Source organism: Biomphalaria glabrata, chromosome 10 (assembly GCF_947242115.1).
Source record: "Biomphalaria glabrata chromosome 10, xgBioGlab47.1, whole genome shotgun sequence".
Classification (NCBI taxonomy): Eukaryota; Metazoa; Mollusca; class Gastropoda; family Planorbidae; genus Biomphalaria; species Biomphalaria glabrata.
In genome coordinates, this window is record NC_074720.1 from 29346365 (window position 1) to 29359400 (window position 13036).

Consider the following 13036-nt stretch of genomic DNA (forward strand, 5'->3'; position numbering starts at 1 on the left):
CATAGCCGACACGTTGTCCCGTGCATACAACACTAAGCTGTACATAGCCGACACGTTGTCCCATACAACACTAAGCTGTACATAGCCGACACGTTGTCCCGTGCATGCAACACTAAGCTGTACATAGCCGACACGTTGTCCCGTGCATACAACACTAAGCTGTACATAGCCGACACGTTGTCCCGTGCATACAACACTAAGCTGTACATAGCCGACACGTTGTCCCGTGCATACAACACTAAGCTGTACATAGCCGACACGTTGTCCCGTGCATGCAACACTAAGCTGTACATAGCCGACACGTTGTCCCGTGCATACAACACTAAGCTGTACATAGCCGACACGTTGTCCCGTGCATACAACACTAAGCTGTACATAGCCGACACGTTGTCCCGTGCATACAACACTAAGCTGTACATAGCCGACACGTTGTCCCGTGCATGCAACACTAAGCTGTACATAGCCGACACGTTGTCCCATACAACACTAAGCTGTACATAGCCGACACGTTGTCCCGTGCATACAACACTAAGCTGTACATAGCCGACACGTTGTCCCATACAACACTAAGCTGTACATAGCCGACACGTTGTCCCGTGCATACAACACTAAGCTGTACATAGCCGACACGTTGTCCCATACAACACTAAGCTGTACATAGCCGACACGTTGTCCCGTGCATACAACACTAAGCTGTACATAGCCGACACGTTGTCCCGTGCATACAACACTAAGCTGTACATAGCCGACACGTTGTCCCGTGCATACAACACTAAGCTGTACATAGCCGACACGTTGTCCCGTGCATACAACACTAAGCTGTACATAGCCGACACGTTGTCCCATACAACACTAAGCTGTACATAGCCGACACGTTGTCCCATACAACACTAAGCTGTACATAGCCGACACGTTGTCCCATACAACACTAAGCTGTACATAGCCGACACGTTGTCCCGTGCATACAACACTAAGCTGTACATAGCCGACACGTTGTCCCATACAACACTAAGCTGTACATAGCCGACACGTTGTCCCGTGCATACAACACTAAGCTGTACATAGCCGACACGTTGTCCCATACAACACTAAGCCATTTACTGAAGAAATATTGAACCTCAACATTCAACAAATCGTCGATATTCCCGAATTAGAAGCGAAACAGATGCTGATGAAACTCTACAAGCTCTCCGAAAGACCATTGAAGACGGTTGGCCTGTTAAGAAAACTGCCGCTCCTGCGGCTCTGAGGTCCTATTATGATTTTGTCGAAACCCTGAGTATAAGTAATGGAATCATCGTAAAGGGGGTGTGGTGGAATAAGTCCGCCGATCGGTTCGTTTGCACTTCCCGATGGGGACGATGGCCTGCGACTCCTAGGGGTAAAGTCTTAGAGCCACAACGTGGTAAATATTTGGCACATAGACAGGCACTAGCAAAACGCAAAGCTTATTGATCTTATGGAAGAACAAACATTTAATAAAGATTAATTAAGAAGAAATACAATCAGTGAGTGAGGGGGGATGTACAGGAAGATTTAGGATTTTATGATAACGTTTAAGATAATATCATCACTGGGATATTGCTCATAAAGATTCGTGTATGGTTTGCTTATTCGGCTGTCTCTCGCTTATCTGTTATGCAAGGTTCTCCTTCGGGGTGGGGTAAGTTGAAGCTCCGTTGTGTTGTAGCCAGTTGCTGTTGCCCTGCAGGTAGGCAGGCACTAGTGTGATGAATATGAAGATGCCACGCGGTGGGCTTACTCCTGTGGTAGTTGCAGACCGGTCCTGGGACGTCAGCCTGGAATGCCTTCGGTTCGGGTCGAGGGTGATGAGTGACTCACCCTCAACGGGAATGTGTGGAGAGCTGCTGAGGACTGCCTTCAGGCAACCAAACACGCCAGCCCTGAGGTAGGAGGCTATGGAATGAGACATGAGAGGGGCCTGAATTATTAAACCATACAGACTGGTTGGCGAGGGGCGCATCCTTGATAGGAGCGTCTCCCTCAGACTAACTAAGATACATGTTAACGACAGTTCACAAAGTCTGATAATAATTGCTATACAAATGATATAATGACAATATTACGAATACACACATTATTGTACAAGGCAGGGGCATAAATGAGGCATAAATGAGGAGGGAAACAGGGGGACCGTATTACAGGGTTGTAGCCCCTGTGACCTCATTGACCCACAGGTAAACAAGTCCACGATCGCTCGTGACCAGAGGGCCGTGACAAGAAAAAAAAAGGGGGGGGGGGAGAAAAGGGCACATAACTATGCAGGCCGGCAAGCCGAAAATAGTGGGGTAGACATGCGAGACTGATTCTCGGGCCTTAGGATGCATGGTAGCAGCACAGTATGTGCATAGCAAGAACAAGCATAATTATAATGTATATATACAGTCGACATTGACGAGTTATTAAGGAGCACATATTCATAGAGATTTACAAATATAATATTTGGAAGCAAACAAGTATTAACATGGTAATGATACATGAACATATATGTTACAGGCGAAGACACACTAAATAATAATGATAAAGTTTTTCCAACTCACCCGCTTTGCCTTACACAAGTTCCCAAATGAATCGTTGACTTGAGAGTCTTCTGACTTCTCGGTGATTCTGATCTAGAATGGCATTAACCTGAAACTTTCGTCTCCGGCTTTTATAGGTTCCCGAGCGGTATGTTAGAGTAGTGACGATCCAATGGCCAGCGAGTCTTTTGAGTTTAGAATTGTTAAATTGGACCAATCTTTTCATTTGGGGCTCATTCACCTGACTTCTTTAACCCGCGACCCGGGGGGGGGGGGGCGAAGGAGGATGAAAGCGGAACCATGCAACAATTATCAGGCTGGACTATCGCTCGATGGTACAGCGGACGGGAACTATTTGAATAGCCCTGGGCGTTAGGAGTGTCGACTCAAAGGGATGTACGTGGACACCAAAATTTAATGTCCCTGGACTTTACGGTTGCGTGCTTTTGTTTCGGCGTTCGGGGCGTAACTTTCAATTTTAATGTTCCTGAACTTAACGGCTGCGTACGTTTGTTTCGACGTCTGGGTGTAACTTGGGATGTGTGTTTATGGCCTATAATTTGGGGGTTGGATCTAACCTTGGTGTAATAGGATGCTTGTGTTCTACACTGGTCGGTTTAGTGTAAAAAGGGGCTATACAATGCTAACTAGTGGTTAAGAGAGGGGGGGGGGTTAGTTCCGTACTGGTCAGTTCTGTATTGAGAGGACGTATTTCGTCACAGGGGAAAGAGTACTAATTCCCAAAAGCATGCGCTCAAAGATGAAGAAGTTACACGCCTCCCACCTAGCATACGACAGCATGATGAGGCGGGCGAGGGCTCTGATTTTCTGGCCAGGAATGGCTGCAGAAATCAAACAGATGTCCGACTCGTGCACTGCCTGCCAAGAGAATAAGCCAAGCAATCAAAGAGAAACGTTGTGGCCACATTACGAAGGAAAAGGACCTTGGGAAAAGGTTGGAACAGACTTAATGGAGATCCAAGGGAGAACATACTTGATCACAGTGGACTATTTCTCAAATTGGATCGAAGCTGACTTATTAACAACATCAACCTCAACCGAGGTGATTAGAAAACTGAAAGCTCACTTTGCCAGATTCGGAGTCCCTAAAGTCCTTATCTCTGACTGTGGGCCTCAATACACGTCTCACGAATTCGCCGTATTCACTAACAGATGGAACATATCGCACATCAGGTCCGACCCCGGACACCCCAAAGTCAACGGAAAAGCAGAGGCCGCAGTAAAAACAATCAAAAACATGATGAGAAAGACTATCGGAACCGGAGATGATCAATACGAATCCCTGCTGGAACTTCGCAACACTCCCAAACATGACTGTGGCTATAGCCCAGCCCATTTGTGTTTGAACAGAATGCCACGGTCACTACTACCCCTGACTAAAGCCCTTGAGCCCGAAAGCTACACAGAAGGCCTGGGGGCGAAAGCTCGTCACAGGTACACCATAAAAAAACAGTATGATAAAAGAGCAAGAGACCTGCCCCGGCTGAGTGTGGACCAAAACTTTTACTTCCAGAGTCCGGGAAACAATGATTGGCGGCCTGGCAAAATCATGATGAGAGACAGTGAGCGGTCCTACACCGTGAAGGGAACAACGGGCGGTACCTACGTTAGGAACAGAGTGCACATCCGGCCCAGGAATGTCCCTTACTCAGACATCTTTTCAGATGACGAAACGGCAACCCATGAGGCACCATTAGATGCCTCATCCACAGACTTAACACCACACCCTGCCTCAGAGTCCAGCGCCGACCCTGATGGGATCCCACCCTTGGCTCACGGAGCAGAGCCTAGCGTGAGAAGGAGTGGGCGAACGAGAGCCACCCCTACGTGGCACAAGGACTACGACATAGGCAAGTGGTGACAACCCCTCAATTTTTTTTGTCTTTTTTTGCTAGATCTGTAAGTCTTCGATATTGATGTATATCATGTTCTACGTGTATTATATGTTATACTCATATTTATAATGTTGAGTACATACCAATGTTGTCTGCTGAAAATGTTATCAGTGTATCGTAGTATCATCGTGTCACTGTATGTGAAAAGGTTATTGTCTACAATGTACCTCTGTTCGTGGTGATAGAAGGATGTTAATATGCCATGTGTTCGTTTTGGAATGTTTGTAGTGAACATGTTTCGTCGATAGAAAGGGAAGGATGTTAATATTTGATCATAGACATAAATAAATATAGACTGGCCGAAGGAAGTAACTTCATGTAACTTGAAAACATGTATATCTATTGTATTCGGATTTCCGAATTATGAAAAATTGCATGATCTTCATTCTTAGAGATTAAACAAAACTACACTGCCTCCTTATTTACAATATATATAGGTGTGTGGCTGAAATAGATATGGATACTTAACTTTTATACTGCTCATAAATGCTGTATAATAAAGTACACAAAATTGCAAGTACCAAATTTTCGTTTCATAAAACTCTTTAATCGGCCAGTCTATATTTATTTATGTCTATGTATTTGATATGTAAGTTATAGTCCTTGGTCTTTGTGAGTTATGCTATCTTTGTTGTGAACATGTGCTTCCTGCCTAAGATGGCGTCCTGTGTTGATGATTAAAAGTGTTCGGCCCAACTACGACAACAGTTGTCTTAATTCATCAGGACATACTTAACAAGGCCTATATTATACTATATTATATAGACTTTTGTCCGATAGGTAGATCTAGACAATCTAGTGAACTGTGAGTGATAGTGACTTCATTTTGCCAATCTTTCACCAAGCATCTCAATAGTAGTTTCGCATTTTTGATTGTGCGTCAAATTATGTCTATAGACTGTATAGTCTCTCTCTCTATATATATATATAGGGCCTATATATAGCTCCTTTTTCTTGGTCGAAGATGAGCACATTTCTCATTTCCTATGGACTCGAAGATGACTGTTAAGTCCAATCCTCGCTTTCAAAAGCCGGCCGCATACGTGGCATGGGTGGGTTAGGTCAATTGCAGATAGGCCTGCTTCTTCTCTCAGCTTTTTGTTGGTTCGGCGCTCTTTCGCCCTGGACACTCTTCTTGCTTCAAATCTTGAGACTCACAGCTTCACGCCATGAGGAGCGATCGAGAACTAGTGAATCCCATCCGTGAATGTCGATATCGCATTCCTTGAAGGAGCTCTTGAGAGTGTCTCTGTAGCGCTTGTATTGGCCTCCCTGTGAGCGCTTTCCTGCACACAACTCCTCGCACAGAAGTCGCTTGGGAAGACAATTGTCTGGCATGCGGACTACATGTCCCGCTCATCGAAGTTGGGACCTTTTTACTATCGCATTGATACTGTGCATGTTAGACAGCTTTAAGATTTCTGTGTCTGGTATGTGGTCGGACCAACGCACCTTGTGGATACTCCTTAGACAGCGTAGGTGGAAGGAGTTAAACTTTTTGTATAGTCTATAGAATGTTTGTGCCTACATGGCCATGTGACTTAACCCCACCCTCTCCTATAATCTCTCTATTAGTATAACGTTAAATATTCTCCAATAGTCTAAGTAACAGAATTAAATCTGATAATAAACGTTTGTTAGGTTTGTGCCAGTGGCGTAGCTACCAATGTGCGGGTGGTGCGGGCCGCACGGGCACCAAAATTCCCCCAGAGTGTATTAATTTCCTATTTCCGTGAGCTTTTCAGTAAAAACGACTAATTGTATGGACACGAACAAACTTAAACTACTGTATTTTAAACATGAACTAACGATTTATAAACTAGTCATGTCGCTATTTTGTTTCATCTCCTTGACTATTTCTTCCATACAATGTAAGCTATGGAACAGTTTGAATCTAATTTACTAGATTTATTTCGGACACACGGTACATGTTGTTACTACACTCATCAATACTCTGTAATAATAAAAAGAAGAAGAAGATAGGCCAACCTTTTTTTTACTTCATTGTTTAGTCCATTGGTTTAATCTAGATATTGAGTTTACAAATATATTTCTAAACTCTAGCTCTAAACAATTGTCTTAGTTTATTCGTTTCTTTATAGTTTAATTTTGGAAATAATTCTATTGTAATGTCAATATTTTTAAATAAGCTAACCTTTGTTTTCTACGAGTTTTTTTTAAACTAATTAATTGTAACGTAAACAAAATGATGAACAATGCTCAAGACTGACTAGTCTGGCTGGCGCCTCAAAACCCTTTTAAGCTCAGACGGAGAAATCGGCATCTCTGGTTCTGTCCGGTCTGGGTAGACTATAAGGACCCCATACCCAGATCTATCGGGGTCCCTTATTACCGACCCATCGGTTTAACAGAAAATGGCATCTGATGGGTAGGACTTGATGCCAAGTTTTGGAGTATGGCAGGTGTTAATCGCCTCTTGGTGGCTCCCTCTTGTGCTGGCTAGCTTTCTTAGTAACGCTAACTTATCGGAAGCTTTTCTTTCAACTTCCTGGACGTGCTGAAACATTGACGACTTTCTATCCAGGGTTACCCCTAGATATTTGGCGTGTTTTCACGTTGGGGTCGCAGCCCACCGAGTTGAAGCTCGAATAGAGCCTTAAGAATGTCGATCCCTAGGCTGAACAGGGACCAGGTCGTTTTGGCAACGTTTATCTGAATCTGTCATTTGTCGCAATACGAGGAGATGGAGGTCTGCTTATAATGCCGCATATATTTGGTCGGCTTTCTTGCCGGTTGACCAGAGGACAATGTCATCCGCATAAAGCAGTTTCTTTGACTGCAGTGAGGTGCGTTTCTTAAATTTCTTAAGTCTAAAGAAGCATCGAGACAATTTCAATTCACATCATTGCCAGAGTCCACCGACTATAGGCGAGCTGTTAATGGGTATGAATTAACTGAACAATTAAAAGCAACAAAGCAAGATGAGACGGTTATCATTGAATCCATCGTGAAAAGAAGAAAATACTTCAATACCGCAGGTTCTAGAGATTAAAGGACAGCACACAAGCATGTCCTCAAAAATTCATACTGAAGAAGCTGAACCCAACGCTTTGAGTTGTTGTTTTTTTTCTTCACTAGGCTTATCTCCCTATAGCTTAGTACATTTTCTACATAAAAGCAAAATAAATTAATTAAGTCTAATTTTATTGATAAACTAATTGTTTGTTTTTTTAAATTATTAGTTCATGTGTGGTCATCGAGCATGAGCTAGTATGCAAAATTGGATCAGGATTGGAAGAGTAGAAGTGATTAAAAAAATCGGAGCAGACAAGAAACAGAGTGAGTTTGGGTTGTAAGATAGTTATCAATATGAAATACACAGATTGCCAGATAAGCAAAACCCTAACCCTTTGTGGAGTCTTTTGTGTATTCTAAAACATGTATTTACTAATAAAGAAGAAAAAACTGAATACAAAAATATGTTTAGTCACCTATTGGATTTAAAAAAGAGGTTGATGTCTGTCCTTACAGCTATCGGTAGCAACAATGCAACAATGACTAGGTAAATAAAGGAAAATATGAAATTCAATATGATAAATATTCATCCACTCATGACATTGATGCTGGAGATTGTGTGTTGGTTCTTAAACCGCGTAGAGACAATAAATTGTCTGTATTTTGGCAGGGTCCATTCAAAGTTGTCAAAAAAAATCTTAAAGTTTAATTTTCTTGTACAAATGGATGAAAGTGTTAATAGGCTTGAGCACAATTTAAATAAAGAAAAACACTAGGGGAAAAAAATGAATAATTTATCAATACTGTTATCAAGGCAAAAGGACTAGACAAGGATGAACAATACAAGAGAGTTAGGAAGTCTGGTAGTATAAGTAATCAAGATAAAAAAAAACAATCAAAATAAACAGCAATATAAAATTTAATACATAAGTTTTTAATCAATAACACAACTTTTTTTTTTAAAGTAAACCTCCACAATTCTAAAAGATGTACAGAGATCTACAACTCAATGCACAAATATCATTTTTATAAATAGCACAGTCGCATTTCCTATAACTTCTTAACCTAATACCTGAAAACTAAAAGAGTACATTTGGGATATTGGCAACTATTGATAATTTTATAATAATACTGAAGCTCTTTGTTTTCTTCTCATGGTATGTGTTGCTATTTTAGTTCAAGTTTTATAACAAACTTCTAAATGAGAATAATAATGCATATTTTTTACAGAAATTTATAGCATAGCAATACTTTCAACAACAACAAATAAATTATTTTAAAAAACTGTAAAAAATTTAAATTAATTTAAAAAAATGGTAATAAAAAAAAGACTATAAAAATTCATTTGAAAAACTATTTTGCTTTGCCTTAAGCATCAGAATTCTCTTGATAGAGAGGGTTGTCCAGTGACATGGCAGCATTCTGAAGTTTCATGGCCTACAAAAAAAAAAATAGCCATCCAAGTATTTAGTGATGAAGTTCTAAAAGATCAGAGCTATAATGCTAATATTCAAGTTTCATTACCAAGAGATTTTAAAGGAACAAAATTTCTAATATAAGTGCAATGTTTTAAAACAGACCTTGCAAGAAATAAACAGTTGGTATTGAACAATAGTCAAAGAAACAAAAGAGTGCACTAGTTCTAAGAAATGAAAAAGTTCAAGGTCAAAACGATGTTGAAGAGTTAAGGACAAGCAGAGTAGGAAAGACACTAATGGTATTAAAGAACATCATTTAAAGACAGGAGTTGAAAGAAAAGAAATGACTCTGACTTTTAGACGAAGTAAATTATGTTTAGAAATGAGTTGATTGCTTACATGTGTACTTTGATATTTCTTAGGTTCATGTTTCTCAAAGGATGGAGGCTGTATTTCCTGCAGTGCAGTAAACTGGTGAGAAAGGAATGACATTGTACAGCAATGAAACATAGACCCAGTCTACAGACTGGCTACAATCATTCAATTATGAATTGGACATCCTACTAAAGCATACGTTTTTCTACTAAAAATAGATTCTGTTCATAATATAATTAATATATATTGGTCTATTTAATTAACTACTGGCTAAGAAGAGTACATCAATATTTTTTTTCCTGTACAATACTTACCCCTGCCCCATTGCCATAATCATAGATAGGATTACTCAGACCACCTTCATCCAGAACATCTGATGATCTGCCGAATCTCCGGAATCTTATATTGGACCTGAAGAATAAAATAAAGTGACAAGTTGTTCAATTATGTTAACACTATTGAAAAAAAACAACAACATTAATGAACAAAAAACTTATTTTGGAATTAGAAAGACTTAATCTAATAACAACTTACAGTCTATTGGAAAGACTTAATCTAATAACAACTTACAGTCTATTGGTTTTCTTGAGGAATATGATCACCACTATCACTATAGCAGCCAGAGCCACTAAACCAAGGACAACTCCAACAGGTACTTTCCATGTGTCTTAAAAATGAGAAGAAAAACATTCAATGCTATTTTAATATCTATCATTAACGATTGTCAGACAATCAGAGCTAGTAGGAAAAAATTATATTTACTGCTGCTGCCTCCTGATGTAGATTTCTGTGCTGTGGCTTTGCCTGGAGTAGTGCTGGTGGAAGTACTAGTGCTAGTTGAGCCAGTGGTAGTTGTAGTGGTTGTAGTTGTGGTAGTGGTTGTTGTTGTGGACGGTTCAGTCATGTGTGGAGAGTAATGACAGTGATCACCATGGTAATAATTGACACATCTGATAAAGATAAAAAAAATTATTAGCATAGTCATTGATATTAATAAAATACTTATATCAGTACATAATATTAAAAATAAAAATGTAAAAAAATATGTACCAAGTATTTAGTATTACTGGTATGTAAAGATATACTCATATACAACACTAAATAAAAGACTTTGAAAAGTGTGACAATGTTGAAGTCAAAAGAGAAATTTGTGTTGTAAAAAAATAAGACATTACTTACTGACACTTTCTAAATCCATTAGAATCATAACTACAAAGTCCACTATTTTCACAGTAGAAAGTGCAAGCTTTAAGAAAAAGATAGATTGTTTAAATTTTTTTCTTGTTAAAAAGAATAATATTGAATTACCAGTATTTTATATAGGAAATATTTTTTATAAATACTTTATCTCAAGAAGATAATATTTAAAAGTGGATTGGCATATAAAGTTTTAAGGATGTTTTACAGAATACTATCTTGCAAGAGAAGTGTTTCATCTAGTTTACAATCATTATTACCTTCAACACTAGACTATAGTGTAATCTGGTTATTTTTGTGAAAATTGTAAGAAATATCATTAATTCACTTGACTATGTTTACACCGTTAGAATTTTTCCTTTGATGTACAAACTAGAAAAATGCTTAACTTACGACATTGTTTTTCATCACTAGAATCAGAACAGTCTATGGTACCATCGCACTTGTGAGATATATCTATACACTTTTGATCAGACATACATTGGTACTGAATGGAGGCATTACACAAGGGAGGTTTTGTTGGCCACTTAGGCAATGGTGCATCAATGAATCTGTGTGAAGGTAAAATATAACAATTTGTAATTTAATGACTCCATTTGTTAAGAAAATTTGTTAATTAAAAAAAACCGACTGAATTGCATTAATGAGCAAACAATTTTAACTAAATTTTTAAGTTAGCTCATTTTTTTGTTTTGTAAAGTTGTAGACATTTATGTATCCTGCTTTGTTCCCCCTTTTTATTTCTTAATATGGGCCTGTAATTCTTTTATTACAATCTTTTCATATTAATAATTAAAAATAAAAATTTTCTAGAAATACCGGTATTACTGATTTTTATTTGATCATTTTTATACACTTAAAAAGACAACAACTTTACTTGTCTGTCATTAGTCTGTCCAGTCGGTTTGGTTTCAAAAAGGTAAAATTTCTAACAGCAATGAGTTATAATCCCATGCCAAGAATATACTGTTGCATGCAATCCATACCATAGAGCACTTAGCCAGGATTCCATTTAGATGAGCTTATGATTAGACCCATATTTGTATGATCAATAAACAACAAGATTTTTTTTTTTCGAACTCTAGCTGAAATATGTAAATAATCACTACTGATTTTATTTGTGTTATTGTTTTTTTCTTAAAACTATTAGTAATATTAATTGAGAATTACCCAATTCTGCTAAGACACAACAGTATCAAATAAAAAAAATACATTCAGAATAGGGAAAAAAATTGTGTGAAAGAAATGAATGTGAGGAAGCACTGAGCTGAACACTTTTATTTATTGAATACAATTTAGATACTCTCTTTGAGTGTATTTAAATTTGTTTTTATTACTTGAAGATGGTGTTTCTCTCCATCTCCCTCTCTTCAAAGAAAATTAAGTAAAATTCAAAAAACAAAATTGGATTGAGATTTTACACAAGTTTATAACTTTAATTAGGAGGCGTGGTGTCTGAGTGCTAAAGTGCTTTGCTTCCAAACTGGAGATCCTAGGTTTGAATCCTTGTGAAGACTGTGATTTTTAATTTCAGGATCTTTAGGGTGCCTCTGAGTACACCCAGTTTAAATGTGTACCTGACATACGTTGGGGAAAAGTAAAAGCAGTTGGTCTTTGTGATTGCCACATGATACCCTCATTAACCATGGTCCACTGAAACAGATGACCTTTACATCATCTGCCCTAAAGATTGCAAGGTCTGAAAAGGGAACCTTTACCTTTATAACTTTAATTATTTGCATGTACTGGAATCTAGAATAGTTGTGCTTCACAAAATTAAAGAAAAAATAATACTTCTACATCAAAAATGGGTCAATGCAAAACAAAAGTGGTTAGAGTAGATGAACAAAATATTTCAATTGCTGCCCTAATCCTTTAACTGTACCTTACCCAGAAAATAATGATAATAATAATACAGCTTTGATAACTATATGGAGTATGGATAAACTATCTTTCTATATGGAGTATGGATAAACTATCTTTGACACTTACTTGCAGCCTGAATCAAAGACCACATCATCAATAGCCAGAGCTCCACTGGGACTACCAGGCATTCCTTGAAACATTAACTGGAATGGTTTATCTGAAGTGATACTGGCTACCATATGCTGCCAGTAAGTCCCAGGATATGGATCTTTCATATTTAGACTTCCATCTGGTTGTCCATCACTGTGTGTCCTAAAACTGACTTTGATTTGAGTGCCTTGTGGAATCACTGCATAGAAGCGAATCTGTCATAAAAAAAAAGGAACTGTTAAACCTTTAGCCACAAGGGAAAACAAACAAAAATTGATGAAAGGAGTGTGTTACAAACCTGTAATTATGGATCATGTTACATACAAGTTTGCATCTAAATGTAAGTGACAGTTCAGGTTTCATATAACTACTAATTAACAAAATCTGACTTTTAACTTTTGTTTCTAGCAAGATAAAAATATATTTTAAACATCATATTTATTTTTTGGGGAGAAAAAAAAAGCACATTAATTAGTTTTTCCCATTTCAAAGCATATTGATCTATTTTTCTTGTTTCTTCATAAATAGTTAAGTTTGTTAAAGACAAACAAACAAATTGTATGATGGTCCAGAACTACATGCCTTAAAATGGCACACA

General features: G+C 38.3%; 2 protein-coding genes across 2 annotated transcripts in view; one reads left to right on the plus strand and one right to left on the minus strand.

Moving 5' to 3' along the window:
• The first annotated feature begins 3288 nt into the window (after window positions 1-3288).
• On the plus strand, window positions 3289-4422 carry LOC129928530 (uncharacterized protein K02A2.6-like). The gene has a single exon (XM_056043156.1). It carries the CDS (start codon window positions 3289-3291, stop codon window positions 4420-4422), a length of 1134 nt encoding a protein of 377 aa, XP_055899131.1.
• Window positions 4423-8333: 3911 nt separating this feature from the next.
• LOC106054420 (MAM and LDL-receptor class A domain-containing protein 2-like) overlaps window positions 8334-13036 on the minus strand; it is a 124742-nt gene continuing 120039 nt past the window's right edge. Inside the window, exons 168-175 of the mRNA XM_056044467.1 lie at window positions 12415-12653; window positions 10816-10973; window positions 10405-10471; window positions 9988-10175; window positions 9796-9892; window positions 9540-9636; window positions 9250-9321; window positions 8334-8869 (exon numbers count right to left, since the gene is read on the minus strand). Of these exons, the coding sequence (XP_055900442.1) occupies window positions 8801-8869; window positions 9250-9321; window positions 9540-9636; window positions 9796-9892; window positions 9988-10175; window positions 10405-10471; window positions 10816-10973; window positions 12415-12653 (987 nt within the window). The 3' untranslated portion in view covers window positions 8334-8800. The remainder of the gene's footprint in view (window positions 8870-9249; window positions 9322-9539; window positions 9637-9795; window positions 9893-9987; window positions 10176-10404; window positions 10472-10815; window positions 10974-12414; window positions 12654-13036) is intronic.